Genomic DNA, 19,156 nt, shown 5'->3' on the forward strand with positions numbered 1-19,156 from the left:
TCAGAAAGCTAAATAAATGACGTGTCAACACTGTAAAAGTCTTCCTACGTTTTTCCCACTTATAATCCCAATTGCTCCGCGGGATCGCTGAAGCGATCCCTCGAGCAATTAAAAAATTTGCAATTGAAAATTTGAAAATCGGAAATGGGGGTCTAATTGTAAATATTTTATTGTTTTGATTACATGTAATCAAACTTTATATGTTAATAAACCTGTGTTTCAAATTTCAATGTTTTTTATGTAGATTTACTATTTTTTTTTATTTAGGAGTTACTCAAATCGGTTTCCGCGTCGAAATTTTTTCGCCGTGTTTAACACGGCGCTTATGGCGGTACGCGTCATCTTAAAATTAATGCTGCATATAAACGAAATAACATTAAAATCCCCAAATACTTTAGTTTTTTAGCCCATATAACCTAGTTTACTTTGTATTTATTAGATTTTATGAGAATAAAACAGCAGAAAAGTTATTAACATTAGAAAAAACTACCCTTTTTCAAAATTCCCAAATGTTTTACGAAGGGGGTTGTTGAAAAAGGGTAGTTTTATTCGAGGTATACCCAGTGTTCTGTCAAATAAAACTTTCGAATAAAATTTCGAATAGAATAACGCAAAAATTCGAATATTTATTCGTTATTCGTCAAATAAAAATCTTACTTATTCGTATTCGTTATTTTCATTCGTTGTAACTCCAAATTGTATCATTTCGAATACAATTTCGAAAAAGTATTTTTATTATTTTTCGGCAAAAAATTTCATTTTTATTGCTATTTAATACAAATATTTTCGATTTTTAAAGGCCTAAATTCCATTTTTATTCGATATTCCAGAGCCATAGACCCCTGGTTGCTCCACTATGGCTATTTTCCCTCTCAGAAAAGGGGTACCTTTTTGCGGGAAACACTAGACGAGGACGCCTCTTGCGGGTGTGTTGGTGTTCACTCCACGCACAGGCTCATTTATAGCCAGGTGGCGCTCGCACCAGGCGGAAAATTACTCTTACGCTACGCCCTAAAATCCTCGTTTTTTCGTATAGTGTTCCCGCGAGAAGGTCTTTTCTGAGAGGGAACATAGCCATAGTGGAGCAACCAGGGGTCTATGACTCTGGATATTTTAATTGAAAATTTATTCGTTATTCGTTATTCGAATATTATTCGTATTTGCGAATAAAACATCCTTTTTATTCGTTATTCGTTATTCGTATTCGTTTGTACTACTTATTCGTATTTGTTTACAAAACGAATCAAGTTTTTTCTTATTCGATAGAACACTGGGTATACCCCCCCCCCCTTTTTCAGCTAAAATGACTGTACTAATAGACTACTTATCACATTGAACATACTTGAGAATTACCAGAGGGATCGCGAAGCGATCCCGAAAGGTAATTAGAATTATACGAGATATAACGATAGAGACCCTAAGGGTGTAGACGATGTATTGTATAGCTCTTTAAAGATTTTCTTTTTCGCCTCCTGCATACGCCCCTTCTGATCAGACGCTTTTTTGCGCGAATGAATTGGGTAACCAAGAATGACAGATACACAAGTACATGGAGTTGCAGGAACCAGTAGGTGAAGAAAAAGAAAAAACCAATAACACCGAATATAAACAACAATCAATCATAATTCGATTATACTGGGGTCAACCAAGGCAGCCTAATCGGCCTGAAACAGGAGTTTTCTTTGACGCCGGCTTGGCGGATGGGCAGGACGTAACTCAAAACAAGGAAAACAGTGCACAACCGCAACTTCTGAAAAGGCCAAAAAACTGGTGGTACCAGAAAAAAAAGGCCGGAACAACAGAACAGAAAAAAACTGAAATATACTTAAATGAAGGATTTCATTCCTGCTTCCCATCTGAAACACGGTTGTTAACGGGGTCCCCGTTTCGCGTGGCGAAATTGAGACCTATAGACAATAATACATTTATATAGAAAAAATATTGAAGGCGCACCCTTTTTGTAACCATTCTGGGTGGGACGGGAGGTAACAGAGACCCTTAGGGTCTCTATCGTTATTTCTCGCATAATTCTAATTACCTTTCGGGATCGCTTCGCGATCCCTCTGGTAATTCTCAATTATACTTACGAAAGTAACTTACCTTTGACCCTAAGGGTGATTTTAAAGCAGGGTGCGCTTTATGTTTGAGGTGTAGGATCCAAAACAGCGGAAGCAAGTGACGGAATCAAGTTTCTTTGGTAGAATTTGTTGAACGTCGCCTCCCTAGCCCAATTCCCCTTCTTAAGGATCGCATCTATAGAAATACCCGCAGCCAAGTCTTTCGAAGCTGACGCTCCCATTGTTGAGTGCGCCGAAAAGACAGACGTGTCTATTCCGGCCACTGCGAGAGAAGAGCGTATCCATCCACTCACGGTATTCGATGTAATGTTACGGTGCGGCTTGTTGCATGAAACAAAAAGAGAATTAATATTTGAATGGTTTCTATGCGGAGCCGTAGCGTCTACGTACGCCTTGATCGTTTCAACTGGGCAACAGCCGGGCTCCCGTAACGAAGGGATAAAAATTGACTGCAGCGGCCCGCTATGCTGGGCCTTCCTTGGTTTTAGTAGCGTGAAATTAACCCCGCTAGAAGAAAAAGTGACGGACTGAAAATTGATTGACGCGAGTTCAGATACGTGAAGAAGCGACGCTAAGGCCAGCAAGACTGCTGTCTTATGTGACAGTTTTGATAGTGGCAAGGAGCTGTTTTCGCCGAGAGATGCCATATGTGATACGACAACATTGGGGTCCCAGGACGAGTTGTATCTGGGTTTAGGTGGGTTTATATTGAAACATCCGCTAAGGAGTCCCTTAACAAGTGGGTGTGAGCCAACCGGATGGCCCTCAAAATGCGGAAGTGTTTTCGACAGCATTGAACGATGCACATTGATTGTGCTGTATGATTTCCCTGCTCCATGTAAGTTGGCTAGAAACTCTAGCACAAAGGCTAGAGTGGTTGACAAGGGATCTTCACCCCGTTGATAACACCAAGTTGCCCAAGTTCTCCACGCTGATTCGTAAGTTGAAAGTGTTGATGCCCGGCTCCCGGCCACGAGAAGTTCGACCAAAGGGCTCGAAAAGCCTCTCCTTCTGAAATTTTGCCGGACAATTTCCAAGCGGCCAATTGAAGTGTGCCGGATTCCAGTAAGGGGTGCGGTTCGCCTTGAGGCGACATCAGTAGGTCAATGGAGTATGTAGGAGCCGTATTCGTTGTCCCTACCCGCGGCTATGACCTTAACTCGGTTGTAACTTGGTGTTGCGGATCACGACCCGCCACCTGACGGACAATTAACTAGGTCGGGCCGACTAGTTCGCAAGCCCACTATTTTTGATTTATAGTATGTGTAAGGCCGCCAGGGGTGCTGTGTTCAGCGTCTTCTTGGTGGCCGATCTCGGTTAATGTTCCTTCTTCGCAATTGTTCAACAAGGTAGAGCAGACGCCATTATAAGTTGTGTCAGAATCTGAATAAAAGCTAGAGAATCAGCAACAATTTACCTGAGTCAAGTGTCTTCAAACCAATAATTACTTATCAGGTATTATCAGTAAAAGTAATTAATGTCAATGGTCCTTCGAAACTAACCAGTTTTTAAACAGAATTCTGTACAACTCGATTAAGTAACACTGCTAATAGGTCAAGCCACGCTACAGTCGTGTCAAAGAAAGAGTGTTGAGCACTTTGCGTAAGCATTAGTTTTAATATACTTGATAATTTACACTTATTTAAGTATTGTCGTCCTAACTATCACTCCCTTTTTGAAAGAAGTTAGTCTAAAAGCTGAATTCAGCCACTCCGGGGATGTACCCGAGAAGAACTCCAATTAGTCATGAAGCATCTCAGCATATCACTGTAATCTAAGTTACAAGATAGTTCTAAGTTAGTGTGTTAATCCTTCTGCAAACAGTATCTCAACAGAATCAGAAGACTTGGGGTATATCATGCTCGCATCAAATTTGGTGAATTTGGCCCAAGTCTCACCGAACCTGTAGAACCTGAATACAGGCCATTGCCCCACGGTGTAACAATTGATGCAAAACTAGGTGCCTACGAAGAAGGTTTCTATAGCATTGCAATCAAGTATTTTCCCCGTGACGAAGCTGTTGCCATCACCAACATCAAAGTGAACGCTGATTATGCAAGATACCTAAACTTCCTGAGAGGATTACCGACTTGTGAGCCAACGCCAAGAGAACAAATTCATCCAGAGATTCCCTTGCCAGCTGTGCTCCAGAACCCAACACCACGTGCACCAGACTACGGAAGCACTCCGATTGCAAGATTTTACGGGTACCAAGGACCTAGAAGCCATCCGAGGTCGCGTGGTCAATCTACCGTTGCAGAGCAGTCAACATCTGTAGCAACCAGGAACGTGGTCGTTCGCAGCCTTCTCGAAAACGAAAGAAGAAGAGAGGCTGAGGTTATTGAACAAGAAGTCGGTGCAGAAAGTACAGAAGACATCACTGAAGTGGAGACAAATTTCTCGATCAGAACAAACGATTCTGAGACTGTCATTCAAGAAGAAAGTGAAGTAGAGGAAACAGTGAAAGGAGAAAGTGAAGAAAGCGGTTCGACCACATCTGAGGAATTCATCTTGTCCATCAACGAACGAGAATTTTGAAAACCCTCAGCGAATTCGCTCAAGAAGAGGCTTCATTTTTTTGTTTTAAGTTCCCTTCGTGTTATGTTAAACTAAGATCTTAGCCATCTAGTGGTAACAAACAAATTTTTACGTTTGTAACTCGACGAATACGTCAATAGACTGGTTTTCAACAAGCATATTTTCTTGTTGCTTTCTCAAAATTTAAAATACTGCCTTGAACAACTTTAATTTCCTTTTCCTCAAGATCGATTCTCAAATTCGTAGATTACTGAAATCAGTGTAATTCCAAACAATGGCGACCGCAAACAAAAAACAACAGGCGCAGACTTTAACACTCTTAACAATAGAGACATTGGAAAGGGAATTACACAAGAATTTGAAAAGTTATGATGAAGCTTGCAGAGACAATTTGTTGGAAGAAGCAGAAACAGCTTACGAACTAGCTGATGACAGAGCGCTAAGGCTTCTTAAGCATTATAGAAATGTCATACCCCAACTAGACGCCGAGATGCAAGCAAGATATGTCTACAAACACGAAGAGTTTGTAGACCGTCATCATACAATGGTTATCGATTGGAAAAGAAGAAGGCCAACTGCACCTTCGGAAAAAGACCCCTCTGAACATTCGGAAAATTCGGATAGAGAGGAGACAACTCCGGCAACAGCAGGAAACGTTGCGCAAGCAACAGGTGTACAAGCAGCCAATACAGTTGCACTGCAACAACAGCAAAACATCATGAGCATTGCTCATCTGCTACCAAGAATTGAATTAGCCAAATTTGAAGGGGATTCAAACAAATGGAGAGATTGGTGGGCGATTTTTCGAACACTTATCCACGAAAATCCATCACTACGACCCATCGAAAAATTCAGCAGATTGAAGATGCACATGAGCGAAGACGCTGCTGGTGCAATTTCATACCTGTACTTAACAGAAGAAAATTACACCAAGGCAATCGACATTTTAAATGGGAAATACAACAGGCCGAGATCAGCAAGAGCAGACCACTACATCGCAATTACGGAATTGCCTAGGGTAGATCGAGTAGAAGACTACAAGGCAATGAGGAAGTTGCATGACAGAGCAATGGGTCACGCCTTGAATCTTGGCGACTTAGAAAAGAATTCTGCACAAAATGAAGCAATTTCAGAGATAATTACAAGAAAACTACCTCTTGAATTAGTTTCAAGATGGCATGGGGAAACAAGAAGATCCCGTAAAACGTTAAAAGATCTCTTTACCTTCATCGACAGTGTAGCAGAAGATTGGGAATATGCGTTCTCGACTGAAAAGAACGAGAAGAAAAAACCTAAGCAAGAGGCTACTGAAAAAGCAAATCGAGTTACATTTGCATCCACACCAACGGCAGCGGAATTAGCAGTGACAGGAACTGCAACAATACATCCGAAAGATCGAAAAGAGAAGACCTCAACAACAATAAAAAGACCATGTTTGTTCTGCAAAGACAAACACCCCACGTACAAATGCGAAGTCGCAATAGAGAAGAAACTAGAGCAAGTTCGGAAGGAGAAAAGGTGTTGGAGGTGCCTCGGACAGAGTCACCAAGTGAGAGCCTGTTGGAAGACAAGCAATTGCGCCAAATGTGGCAAGGGTCACCATACAGCCATCTGTAATCAGACAGTTCGGGCGAAAACAGTGACAGCTACGGTAGCAGCGTCCCCAATGTTAAAGGCAGCAGATGACGCTCCACTCTCAATAGAAGCACGCCTATTCGGTGGCGTGTACGTCCAAACAGCAACTGTTATAGTGGAAGGGCCAAACGGTTGGCACAAAGCTATAGCGTACATTGATCAAGGATCGAATGCAACACTGATTCGAAGCGAACTCGCTCAAACTCTAGGACTTCAGGAAGTGGGAAAAATCAAATTGAAACTTCAGGCAGTGGGTCATCTACACCCAGAAAAGGAACGAAGTGTAAGAAAGTTACGACTACGCGGGATAATTCCGGATGCCGAATCAATTGATTTAGAGGCGATTGAGCAACCCGAAATAGGAAAGGTTGCCGGATCGACAAAGACCGAATTCGTCAGTGAACTCTGAAACCAAGGTTACAAGTTGGCTGATGATAGAATTTTGAGCGGGACAGCAGGACCTTGCCAAACAGACATTTTGATTGGAGCCAATCAAGTCTGGAAGGTACTAGGCTCAAAACAGATCGTTTCGAAGACTGGAATTAGAGCCATCGAAAGCAAATTGGGTTGGTTACTACTTGGGCAGGATGAGACAGTTGCGATTTCAACCACTACGGCGATCGGCTTCCTCCTAAAGGCAAAAGAAGGAACACCACAATACCCAATGCAAGGCCCGAATTCGAATAGAAACGATGAAATTGATTTTGCGAAGTGGTGGAAATTAGAAAGTCTAGATCCACTAGAAAATGTGCCACTTTCGGATCGCTGGAAATCTTATACAGACTCCATCAAACAAGACGAAGATGGACATTATGTCGCACCGCTCCCATGGAATGAAAACAAACAAAGAATGAGCAAGAATGACGCCATGGCAGAAGGTCAGGCAAGAGCGCTGATGAAAAGGATGGAGAAGGATAACGAGATGAAGACTTCATACGAAGCTGAGTTCAGAAAACTGAAAGAACTTAGATTCATCTCTAAAGCAGACACCAATTTTAAGGGTATCTACACGATTCTACCCCATCACCCAGTTGTCCGTAAAGACAAAATCACCAGCAAAGTGAGACCTGTTTTCAATGGTTCTGCGAAGCCGAAAACAGGATTCAGCGCCAACGACTGTCTCGAAGAAGGACCCAATCTGAATCCTGACATTCTTGATGTTATCCTGACGTTTAGGCTAAATCCAATTGCCTGGACAGCTGATATCCGACAAGCATTTTTAATGGTAAAATTGCTAAACGAGGACGCGGAAGCGTTAAGGTTCCTTTTAGAAGACGAAAACGTCCCAGGAACGCTGCAGACCTACAAATGGAATAGACTACCATTTGGGCTAACATGTAGCCCGGCAGTGCTCAGGACCGTCCTAAAGAAACACCTCGAGTCATACAAAGGCGAACTAGCAGTAAGCAGTCGCCAAATGTTACGGCATCTATATGTAGACGACTACTTGTCAAATGCGCCTACATTAGAAGCAGCAAAGACCGTAATCGGTACGGTACTCAAACTTTTTTCAGACGCAAAGATGGAATTGAGAAAATGGGTAACAAACGACCCGCAGCTGCGAGAGTATCTACAACAGAGCAATTTGACAGATGACTCATCCGATTCGTACTCGTGTCTTAATTTAGACCCACAAAAGGTACTAGGAGTGAGGTGGAATACCAGCACAGATTGCTTCTATTTCAAGTCTGACGTAATCGTAGATGCAGCCGCAAAAGTAAAAGTGCTAACAAAAAGATCGTTTGCTAAAATCTCGACCAAGCTTTTCGACCCCCTTGGATTCATTGGACCCATAACACTACAGTTCAAGCTACTCTTCCAGGAATTGTGGCAAGAAAAAATCGGATGGGATGACAATGTGAATTCACAAACGGAGAGTCGATTCAGAGCTATAGTGGAAGATTTGAAAGGTATAGACAGAATCCAAATACCTCGCATGATCTCAACAGCACCGACAGATGTAATTCAAGAATTACATGTATTCTGCGACGCTTCAACAAAAGCGTACGGAGCTGTAGCATACGCCAAGTCAAGAAATCCTGGATTCATCCGACTTTTTTGCTGTAAAACTAGGGCAGCACCACTCCCGAAAAACGAAGTTTCACTACCAAGGCTAGAACTGCTTAGCGCCGAACTCGGCAGTGTCTTAGCTGAACGAATCGTAAACGCAATTGACAAAGTGAAGTGGGAAGTGACACTATGGACTGACTCTATGGCAGCGTTAGGTTGGATCAAAGGAGATCCAGGGCGATGGAAACTATTCGTACGGAATAGAGTAGAGACAATTCAGAAGAGATTCAAACCAGAACACTGGAAACACTGTCCTGGAAAAGACAACCCAGCGGATTTCGCATCTCGAAGTTGCTCCGTCAAGAAGTTGACAGAGGCTTTTTCCTGGTGGGGAGGTCCCTCCTGGCTGAAACAAGAATCGTCTGAATGGCCTCAGCAAGACATCCCAACTTCGGATGACCTACAATTAATGGAAGTCGAAACGAAATCCAAACAGAGAATACAAATTCTAGCAGTTTTCAACATGCCAGATTGGTTGGATTCACTGGTTTTGAGAGTAAGCAGTTATCTGCGATTACTGAGAACAATAGCCTGGATGTACAGACTCATGAAGAAGTTAACGCCCGGTAAGGCAATAGAAACAGTCGGAGTAGCAGAAATTCATTGCCTCTCTGTCTGCGAAATCAGCACCGCCGAGAACTTCATTCTAAGGACTATTCAACAGAAAGCGTTCCCAGAAATTTATGGATCCCTTAAAGAAGGAAAATCCAACAAGAAACTGCTACGCGATCTCGACACATTACGACCAATTTGGGACGAAAAACAACAACTGATACGAGTGACAGGTAGAGTAGGTCCAGCCTTAAGAGACCTACTTATTGAACCGCCGATACTTCTCCCTGCAAATGAGAGAATAGTCGACTTGCTGATCCACCATCATCATGTCAAACGGAAACACACCGGTGTTCAATCAACATTAACCTATCTTCGTAATCGGTTCTGGATTATTCGTGCTCGACAACGCATCAAGAGTGTCATCAAGCATTGTGGAAAATGCCAACGAGCTCAATCGCGCCCTTTCGACAAAGAAGCCGCTTCCATGCCTTTGGATCGTACCAAGAAGGCACAGCCATTCGAAATCATTGGAATTGATTATTTCAGGCCGATGTACGTTTTTGGAAGAGGTCCTTTTGATTGAGAAAGACAAGGAAGGGAACGATGTCGAGAAAACTCGGATTGGTGAAAAAAAGGTGCACGCGTGTTTATTCACTTGTGCCGTCACAAGAGCTGTACATCTTGAGCTCGTGACAGACCTTACCATGAAAACGTTCATGCTCGCTCTACGCAGAATGATGTCCAGAAGAGAAGATTGTAAGACAATCTATAGCGATAACGCATCAACATTCACATGCGCCGCTAAACTTGTAACAGAAGACCCTACTTTAGCAAATTGGCTATCAAGTAAGGGAATTGAGTGGAAATTCTCTCCGAGCTTGGCACCCTGGTGGGGCGGGTTTTGGGAGAGAATGGTGCGTTCGGTAAAGGAGCCGTTACGCAAGGTATTAGGGAAAATGAAGGTGAGCTACGATCAACTTCACACCATCCTGGTGGAAATTGAAGCAATCGTGAACTCGCGACCTCTCACATATGTTTCCGGAGACGCACAAGCGTATGAAGTGCTATCTCCACAAAGACTTTTGACTGGAAGACAGCCTGGCGCCACGACGGAGGCTTCCGAGCTGACCACAGTGAGCCGCAACGAGCTGATCGACTTAGATAAGCAACGTAGCGAACACGCTCTAACTTGGTGGAGGCTTTTGCAAGAATCTTACTTGTCCGACTTAAAAAGATTCCATTGTCGCAAGGGAAAGGGTACTAGAATCCCCCGCGTTGGCGAAATCGTCCTGCTAAAGGAGCCAAATATCAAGCGTGTTTCGTGGCCTACGGCCATTATAACGGAATTGATTCCCGGCTATGACGGCAAGATACGAGCTGTAAGGTTACGTCTTCGTTCAGAAAAGGAAACAACACGAGGTCTCCAGACCATTTATCCATTGGAAATTCAACATGACGTGGATCCGCCCGTCAATGTTTCCGTAGACGGATCTAGAGAAGCCGAGGCTGGCCAAGAAGAAGGAGGTGCATCCGCGCCTAAGAAGAAACCCCCCCGCAAGAAGAAAAAGGAATCGCCGAGGAGGACTCGCGATTCCGGTGGGGAGGATGTTGCGGATCACGACCCGCCACCTGACGGACAATTAACTAGGTCGGGCCGACTAGTTCGCAAGCCCACTATTTTTGATTTATAGTATGTGTAAGGCCGCCAGGGGTGCTGTGTTCAGCGTCTTCTTGGTGACCGATCTCGGTTAATGTTCCTTCTTCGCAATTGTTCAACAAGGTAGAGCAGACGCCATTATAAGTTGTTTCAGAATCTGAATAAAAGCTAGAGAATCAGCAACAATTTACCTGAGTCAAGTGTCTTCAAACCAATAATTACTTATCAGGTATTATCAGTAAAAGTAATTATTGTCACTTGGGTCCCTTTCTCACCTCTCGACACTCTCCCATACCCGACGGCATAGCCGCGGGTAGGGACAACGAATGCAGCACATGTCGGGGGTGATCCAATATTTCAAAATAATCCTTTTTCCCATGTAACAACTATACTTTTTACAAATTAAAAATCAGAAAGATAAAGACTAGTTCTTTATCTTTCTGATTTAAAAAAAATTAACCTCGTACGAGCAATCTTAGTATTTAAAAATAATTCACGCGCGAGACACCGTTAGGCCTATCTCGCGCGGGGGTCAAACGCCTTTTTTGGACCGAGGTGATCTAATACCTGGCGTGGGTACTGTATTTTCTATTTATAGGCTACGTACACCCGAGTCCATAAATATCTACCCCCCAAAAAAGGCGCGAAAAATAAAAGTACCGCAAACTACTTTACTAATAAAATAATTTTGTGTTTCCATATGCTACCCAATTACCCGACCCGATAATGACAATAACGAGTAATGGAAAGACTCTATTTTGTATTGCAAAAATAGTTCTACTTAGCCGGGGGGTAGGGGAGTCTACCGATGATACAGTCTACACTTTTCCAGACATTTAATACCTAGGGCAAAAAAAAGGTGTCTGGACTGACATTACCCAACCCATTATAATGATTTTGCGCCAAAACCGCCCTACCTCTCCTTAAAAAGATAAACTATTCATATTTTCTACCCACAGGTGGCTTTTTCAAAACAAATCGGTGTTCACCTTTTTGTTCAAGATATTGTACGAACTTTGTTACTGCCTCGTGGAACACAAAAGAGCCTCATTTTATGCTTGTAGACAATACAATAACTTTCCCGAAGAGGCAATGAATGTATAATTTACTGTGGACTTGAACGATTTAAGATTAATGTCTATAAAAAAGACACAACATGTAATTTTTGAATATCAAAATTTGAGATTACACAACAACTAGCAACAATTTCACACTATTTTAGTTAACGTAAATTTTGTTTTTCATTCTTCGATTAGGAAGCGCTCCCACCAATAAGCTCGAAATTAAGAAAAAGAGCTTTTAAAAACACACAAAATAAAATCAAAACATTTAAGCCAGTGCGTAGCCCTTCCAATGACCATATTGGTACATTGGCGTGTAGAAATCGTACATCTCGACAGGTAAAGGGTCCAGCCCTCGTTCTTTCAATGCCATTTGCACGCTTTGAATAGCTTTCAATATTTGCAAATGTTGGCTCTCCGTAAATGGGTTCCTAATTGGCAAACGAATAAGTTAAAAACTTTAATTCACAAAAATAATCCAAATAATCCAAAATTGAATTTTATTAGTCTACTTTGGATAATTCTTCGGACCAGATTCACTCCGTTTAAATGTGTTGTCCTGATTGTGACGAAGCACGCAGTCTAGTCGATCTTTATTCACGTTTGAAATGCCCAGCATTTCGACCATCCGCAACAGCTGCGGACCCGTGTCCCGACGCAGTTTCTCGTAGTAGACGACGCCCCCGCGTTTCAATCCTCTGATCCAAACTGTTGCCAACATTTCCCAACTAGCGACGCTGCGACTGATGAACTGATCCCACGCTGAAAAATCAACGCGTTATAAAATGTAGCTGTTAATTTCCTTTACATTTAAAAGAAAAATAATCCCAGTTGGTTTAAACTCACTGGATATTTTGCGGTCTCCAATTCGTACGGGTTCAAGTCCTTGAGAAAAAGCTTCGACTGGAACCAGACCGGCCATGTTTCCACCGAAGGCAAAGTTCCGATAAGACAAGATAGCCTTAAAAGGATTGCGAATGACGAGGATTCCATCTCCGCGGAATTGGTCAATCTCCTGGTGGATCCGCTTTTCAGTCGATTTGTTGGCCATTGCCATGTTATAAATCACAGAGAAAAGCGACACATCGTGAGTCTTCTGTAGCAAAGGACAATTGCAGTCCTTGTTTAATTCGTACGTGCCCCCAGCTGTTTCGTTCCACCACGGGTTCAAGAAAGAAAAATTTTGAATGGTAATTTTCAAGGGTTTCCATTTGTTTTTTTGAGAAATGCCGACGACCGAAAAATAGCTTTACCTTTGGAAATGAAAAGCTCATCGCCCGGGTAGATGGTATCGACGTACAGGCCAGTCACGCCCATCAACAACATACGCAACCAAGTGTTTCCACTTCCAGGGAAAGACACCAAAGCCCGAGGTTGAACACTGTTTTCTTCAAGAAGATGAACTGTGAACTGATTGCATAACGTATCATTGGACCACAAATCGAGCCAGTTGAGTGTTCTGTTTGGATGAGTGGACGGTGCTCCCATCGCTGGTAAATTTTCAATCCTATCAATTTTCTTTGATGAGACATCTGCTACAGGTTGCTGGATTTCTACCTTGACAGCAGGTGTTAAGTAAGGCAATACGCGAATTTCATTTTTCAACTCAATGATCGCATCGTTTTTAACGTCCACTAGTTGCTGCTCTGGCTGATCGCGGATGTCTTCGGCGTCGTTTTTGGAAGACGTTCTTAGTAACATGATATAACAGCAAGAGATAATGGCAACCATGGAGAAATAGTGAAAATGACGATGAATCGAAACGAATCGCATTTTTTTTTTTTTTTACTTTAGTGTAAAGTCACGAACAAAAAGTACTGACTGCGTCGCTTCGATTTGTCAGCTTTCAATGTGATTGATCACGCATTCAAACTAGGTATTTGCTGTTTGGTGAAAAACCAGCTGCTAAAAAAAAAAAAAACTTGCGTTCTTCACCAGTTGGTGTCAAACAACCGACTGCCATCTAGTTCTGTCGAGCGGGATATTTTTCTAACAAAACCGATACAAGGCTACTTGTGCCATAGACCATCTGCGGAGACCCTGAGAGAGCTGAGAATAAGCGGAAACATAAGCTGAGGAAAATGAATTAAAAATGATCCATAAAAACCTGTAATCGATTGTAACAGAGACAAGTTTTTTTGAAATTTAAGTTTTCTAATGTATTTTACTTGATCCTGTATTATCAATCTCTGATATCTGCCCATGCTTTATATTAGTGTTACACAAAAGTCGTATATATTCAATCTGTATTACCACTCTGCCACACTTGTAGTCTACTTTGGTTTTTTTAACCATTGTGTTTTCCACATCCTGCTGGCCAAAGGCTTTTTAACGATCAGTCAAGAACCATCCGAAAGCAACTGCAACTGCAATTTCTTGTAGAAACTTAGTAGCCTAATAACTTTAACTTACGTGACTATTATATAGCATTCCGCTTTTTCCCATTTGTCTTTCTGCTGGAGGTTTTGACCACCAACAGCTGTTTTATCTCTTGTAAGTCATGGCTGTATTTTTTATTTATTAATTTATTAATTTTGTATTTTATTTTATTACTTTTTATTTTTGCCATTCATAAAATTTTTTAAGAACTTACCTTTGTATTCTCTCTTATTTTCCCATTTAGTTCAGACAACCAATTGTATTCCATGATCTCAGACTACTGTAGCGTTTTTTTAGTTGTTTAGTATCGTTGCATGATAAGTTGTTGGGTAGGGGTTTTTCTTTTTCTTTTTCACCCAATGACCTTTAGAATTTACATATATGCACACAGAAAGAACGGGAAAATCTAAAATTGTAAAGACAAGGCCGTATTTTTCAAAGAATTTGATAGCCTACTGAAAACATATATACAAGTGTGAAGTGAGACCCCATCCCACCACCCCAAAAAAGAGAGAGAGTAACAATTCATTGCTTTTTGAATTTACATTAGAGTGCGTTTCTTGTTGTTGTTTGCACGACATTTAACCGGCGTAACCAAAACTTAGATAATTTGTCACTTTATGCAAAAATTCGTTGGCGTAATCATCGCACCACTTAGCTTGCCATGAATCTTTGCCGAACATTAAGTTGATTAGAGGTTTAATGTTTTTGTTCCAGTTGACTGGCAAATAGATTTTTACTGGCAAATGCGTGTCGAATTTCAATGTGAAATTTTCCTGTGACATGTTAGCAACGTCCCAATGATTTCGATCGAGACGACTAAAACCATCGTCAGAAACGCGATAGACGGAACTATTGCCATATTTCCCCATCCATTCCGTCAGTCGAATACTCGTCATACGTTGATCCATGTACCACGTCTCCTTGCCGACGATTAATGGACCTCTAGACATTTCTCCAAACACGTCTTCCAGATAATTCAAGATAGTTTCGGCATCGTAAGCGATCGAATGATTATCATTCATTACTTGTCGCCAGGTGGACACGGTGGCACCTATATTACTCATCGGGTACATGGGATAAGATTTATTATTCATTAGGAAAAAGCCACAACATCGGCTGTGAACGAGGATGACGTCCATGTTCGGACGGGGGATGTAGTGCTCCCTCCGCAACGGCCAAAGATCTGAATCGCTTGTAATCAGATAGTCGTTATCGTTTCCAGGAAATCCCGGCAAATTGACGGCGAAAGCTCTGGCCGTCTGACTGAGTTTTGGCCGTTGTTCTAGTGATGAGGCGATGAAGATGATGCTCACTCGCCGAGCTTCCAGATGAGACAATATGAAACTCAAAGCGGGATCGTTTTCCCATTCGCAACGAGAGCCGATGATTAAAACGATCGATCGAAAGCCAATCCGCTCCCATGCTAAAGCGGTCAGAGGTAAATTAAAGGCGTAGTCGTAAGAACGATAACTTTCGCCATTGGGGGTGTTGGATCCAAAAACCACGTAGTTGACTGGTGGCCTTTTCTCAACATGTGAAATCTTGACTTCATTAAGTTCTTGCTGGATTGGTAATGCTTGCGCTGCTACTTTGCTTTGATCTAATGTGTCTTTGTTATTAATTTGACGTAAAACAAAAACAAGAAACAAAGTTAACGACACGAAAACGACCGGTCGACGATGAAACTGAGCCATCCCTTTGTTTTGAACTTGTTACCACCTACACTAATGCAACAGCAGTGTTTTACTTTAAGGCATACTAAATGTTAACTAAACTCATCCTCGAGTCTTGGTCGTGAGGAAACACGTTGGAGAACCAACCATATCTGGTGCTGTGAGTACGAAAGAAACTACAGTGATTTTGAGTTCGACGTTAACATCCCAGGTAAAAATTTACTTGGCAATTACTCAAGTAATACATCGTAAATGTACAATGAATTTCAGTGAATTTAGAATATAGGTAAAAAAATACCAGATTGCACTACAATAAAATGATAATGTAGCCAAGTAAACTATCATTTTACTGTAGTGAACGCAGTAAAATAAAAGTAACACTAAGTGTGCGTATTTCTTTCTTTGTTTCAATATCAGTATTACTAACACACACTACTGTTTCACTAGTGACCACTACAAGTTTACTTGGACACACTTTGTTTTCAGTAGTGTTCACTGTATATTTACTGACACAAACTGCTGTTTTACTATAGTAATTGCTGTTTCACTACATTGGGCATTAATGCCACTATATTCTTACTGAGGCTCACATTGTTTTTACTAATTGCCACTGTACTTCTACTTTATATACTTTTATGCATGTATTTTTCGTGGATATCCCAGGTAAAAATTTACTTGGCAATTACTCAAGTAATACAATAAAAAAACTCGAGTAATAGTAAAGGATTTTGGAACAAGTATTTTTACAATAATAACATAGAAATACTATAGAATTGCTTGAAGCAAATAAACTTTTAGAAAATAAAGCAAGTAGTACCGAAGCAGTCATTATCTAGTGAAACCCTCGTAAATGTACAATGAAATTCAGTGAATTTAGAATATTGTCACACTTGACTTTAAAGGGATGTATTGTAACTCAAAACAAGTGAAATACATGCGAGAAAAAGAATAACACTCTTTTACTTAGTAGCTCCGGGTCTAGCGGAATAAGAACTAATGAGGGAGAGAAAATAGTGGGTTTTATACTAGCCTTGAAAATACGCCCCTTCCCTAAGGTTACATGAACTTAACGTACTTTCTTAATCTATTTTAAAATTTCTGCATAATAAAGAGTAATGCCCGATGACATTACAACGAATTTCCACATTCGTAATTACAGCGTCAGCTGTAGCTTCTCTAGGAAGAGATAAGCATTTCTGCTATTGTCCCTCCGCGACAAGTCCCCCTTCTTTAAGACAGGCGACCCGACTGTACTAGAATTAGCATAAAAGTGGAACAACATGATAAAAAGTGGGAAATTGGAAACGGCATAAAAACTCGAAGAATTTTCTAGAGAAATTAAGAGATAGCTGAAAAGGGGTAATAGCGCAAAATGAAACTAAGCTATGACGACGGTAATAAGTAAACATTGATAACAAATTATCGGAAAAGAGGAATCACAATAGAATAAAAGTAAGATGACTATTCCAGATTGCAAATTCACTGTTTTTTCAGCTTCCGTAGAAAAATGTTCAGCTACTCTGACGTTGTAGACAATCTTCGCATTTTCGAGTGCGCTCTTGTGCGTTTTGTCGACTCAACGTTCGACAATCATCGTAGTTGTTACAGCCGTTTACTTCCAAGTGACCGCGTGTTTTTCTTTACCATTCTTGCGGAAGTTCAACGGACTGGTGCTCGATTGAGTTTTTCACCATCCGTAAGCACTGTCTGGTTTGCAGATTATTATTTTTTCAGGTAACAAGTAATTTTTTTAAAATTTCCTTGCTTTCTTTTTAACAACTGCACCTCTTTCTTCTAGTACTTATTCAGGCTACGCCAAGAATCGCGAGTTATTTTGTATGACTCATGCGCGCCTTCTCTGGTGGATTGAGTCTGATGAGGACATTTTTCATCCCACTCCGCACCGTTCTGATTTCTACACTGAAGTAACACAGGCTGAAATGGATAATCGTCTGGCCGCGCGTCAGACGTGGAACGATGTTTTGGAATCGTTCAACATGGAGACTCCCAGTACAAACGATTTCCATTTGCTACGGGAGTTTTCCCGTAGCTTAACTTCTCTACTGGATTACATTGACGATCAATTAAATGAATAGCGATGTAAATTTTTCTATGGATTTTCAATACACTTTTTTATTAATCTTGAATAGTCTTTTTCTTTTCTTCCACTAGTAGCTCGTTATACATCTTGCGTTTGTACCTCATCCCTCCCGCGGTCTCCGGGTGGAGGGTTGTCGTACTGCTCATGTACGGCTAGTCGTACCGTTAGGGTGTACTGCCTGTAGGCTAGGGCGGTTATCCCTAGGGTGAGTAGTGTAATTGCCGTTACCAATTCGTAAGGGTAACATATGGAATATGATTCTTTCTGTTTTCTGGTTTCAGTGATGAGATTGTGAATCTGCTCTCCGGTCATTTCTGTTGAAAGGCTGGCTTGAGCATTGCGTTGTAACAGTTGACTGATGATGTCAATTTATGACGTGTTTTCTCGCGGCAGTTCCACAAAGGGATGTTTCTTGGTAGCCGTGATGTTTACATCTTGAGAGAAGATTTTTATTGAAGGTAGGACAATTGCTTGTAGTTTTGGTACCATTACGTTTCCTTCCATGCTAGCTGGAAATACCCACTCTTCTGTACGAGCGGTGCATCCCAAAGGTATTTCAAACATTCCTACTGAAGGCAATGTTGCTGTTCTTAGTTGTGGCTGATCGCCACCAGGTGGACACGAGAACACAATTTCATGCTGCTTTGTTGCTGAATAGACCCATTGGTTTGTTCCAAGGTAAATTACTTCTGGGCCGCGCCATTCCGTAAATTTCTTTTTGCATTGTGTATTAATTCTTGGTGTATCATTCAGGAACACAACTATAGCGCAGGATTTTCTAGCAGTTCTTTTACTGATGCCGGTGTGGAATTTGCAGAGAGGGCGTCCTATCTTGCTGCAGTCTTGAAAATCTTCTTTCGAAAGTTCCAAAAATGTTTCGAGATCTGCTGACACAGCAAGGTAATATGGTAAATTTCCGAACAAAACGACATGAGTTCCATTATCTGTTGCTCCTTGTAGGTTGATAATCTGGAAGAGTTTGAACTGCTGCGCATGGTCAAAGATAGGAACATGTATGAAGAGGTGGAATGAATTTTCCATGGCTGCCACTGAGACAGTAGACTCCCGGTAAGCGATCCAAAGTTCGTTGCTAGAAATAGACCATCCTCTTGGTAATTGACCATTGATGTTTTTGATGACTTTGTTGAATTTAGCTGGAGAGATGATTTGAGGCGCCAAATGCCCGTTGGCTAGAAGACTAAAACCGACGTCAAGACTATCAGCCAGTTGTTGTAGCCACTGTAAGATCTGATTCATTGCTTCAAATGTTTCATCCAGTTGAAAAAAGTATTCCAAGTGACTCAGTTCTAAGTCTTCTATGTCAGTTAGTTTTTCCATTATGTTGATAGTGGCGTTTCTCAGCATTAAGTATTGGCCTCGTAGCTCTTTTATTAACTTTGCGTTTG

The 19,156-nt window shown here is 41.5% G+C and overlaps 4 protein-coding genes across 5 annotated transcripts; 2 read left to right on the forward strand and 2 right to left on the reverse strand.

Annotated features, from left to right (window-relative positions):
- The first annotated feature begins 3,401 nt into the window (after positions 1-3,401).
- On the forward strand, positions 3,402-4,962 carry LOC123467086. The gene is made up of 4 exons (XM_045167162.1): positions 3,402-3,533; positions 3,595-3,680; positions 3,764-3,847; positions 3,903-4,962. The coding sequence occupies exons 3-4, from the start codon at positions 3,797-3,799 to the stop codon at positions 4,614-4,616; spliced, it is 765 nt and encodes a 254-aa protein (XP_045023097.1). The 5' UTR covers positions 3,402-3,533; positions 3,595-3,680; positions 3,764-3,796; the 3' UTR covers positions 4,617-4,962.
- A 2,157-nt stretch (positions 4,963-7,119) lies between these two features.
- LOC123467078 lies at positions 7,120-9,459 on the forward strand. Its single transcript, XM_045167149.1, has one exon. The coding sequence runs from the start codon at positions 7,120-7,122 to the stop codon at positions 9,457-9,459; it is 2,340 nt and encodes a 779-aa protein (XP_045023084.1).
- Positions 9,460-11,674: 2,215 nt separating this feature from the next.
- LOC116927336 (WSC domain-containing protein 2) lies at positions 11,675-13,524 on the reverse strand. 2 transcript variants are annotated; one of them, XM_032934348.2, is made up of 4 exons: positions 12,848-13,524; positions 12,441-12,740; positions 12,107-12,356; positions 11,675-12,025 (listed from the first exon to the last, which is right to left on the reverse strand). In XM_032934348.2, the coding sequence occupies exons 1-4, from the start codon at positions 13,365-13,367 to the stop codon at positions 11,863-11,865; spliced, it is 1,233 nt and encodes a 410-aa protein (XP_032790239.2). In that variant the 5' UTR covers positions 13,368-13,524; the 3' UTR covers positions 11,675-11,862. The 2 variants fall into 2 exon arrangements, with proteins under 2 accessions (XP_032790239.2, XP_032790240.2); XM_032934349.2 differs by having other exon boundaries at positions 11,912-12,052; positions 12,848-13,523.
- Positions 13,525-14,321: 797 nt separating this feature from the next.
- Positions 14,322-15,773, reverse strand: LOC123466437. Its single transcript, XM_045167160.1, has one exon. It carries the CDS (start codon positions 15,668-15,670, stop codon positions 14,555-14,557), a length of 1,116 nt encoding a protein of 371 aa, XP_045023095.1. The 5' UTR covers positions 15,671-15,773; the 3' UTR covers positions 14,322-14,554.
- Positions 15,774-19,156: the final 3,383 nt, after the last annotated feature.

This window comes from Daphnia magna, unplaced genomic scaffold, assembly GCF_020631705.1.
Source record: "Daphnia magna isolate NIES unplaced genomic scaffold, ASM2063170v1.1 Dm_contigs143, whole genome shotgun sequence".
NCBI lineage: Eukaryota > Metazoa > Arthropoda > Branchiopoda > Diplostraca > Daphniidae > Daphnia > Daphnia magna.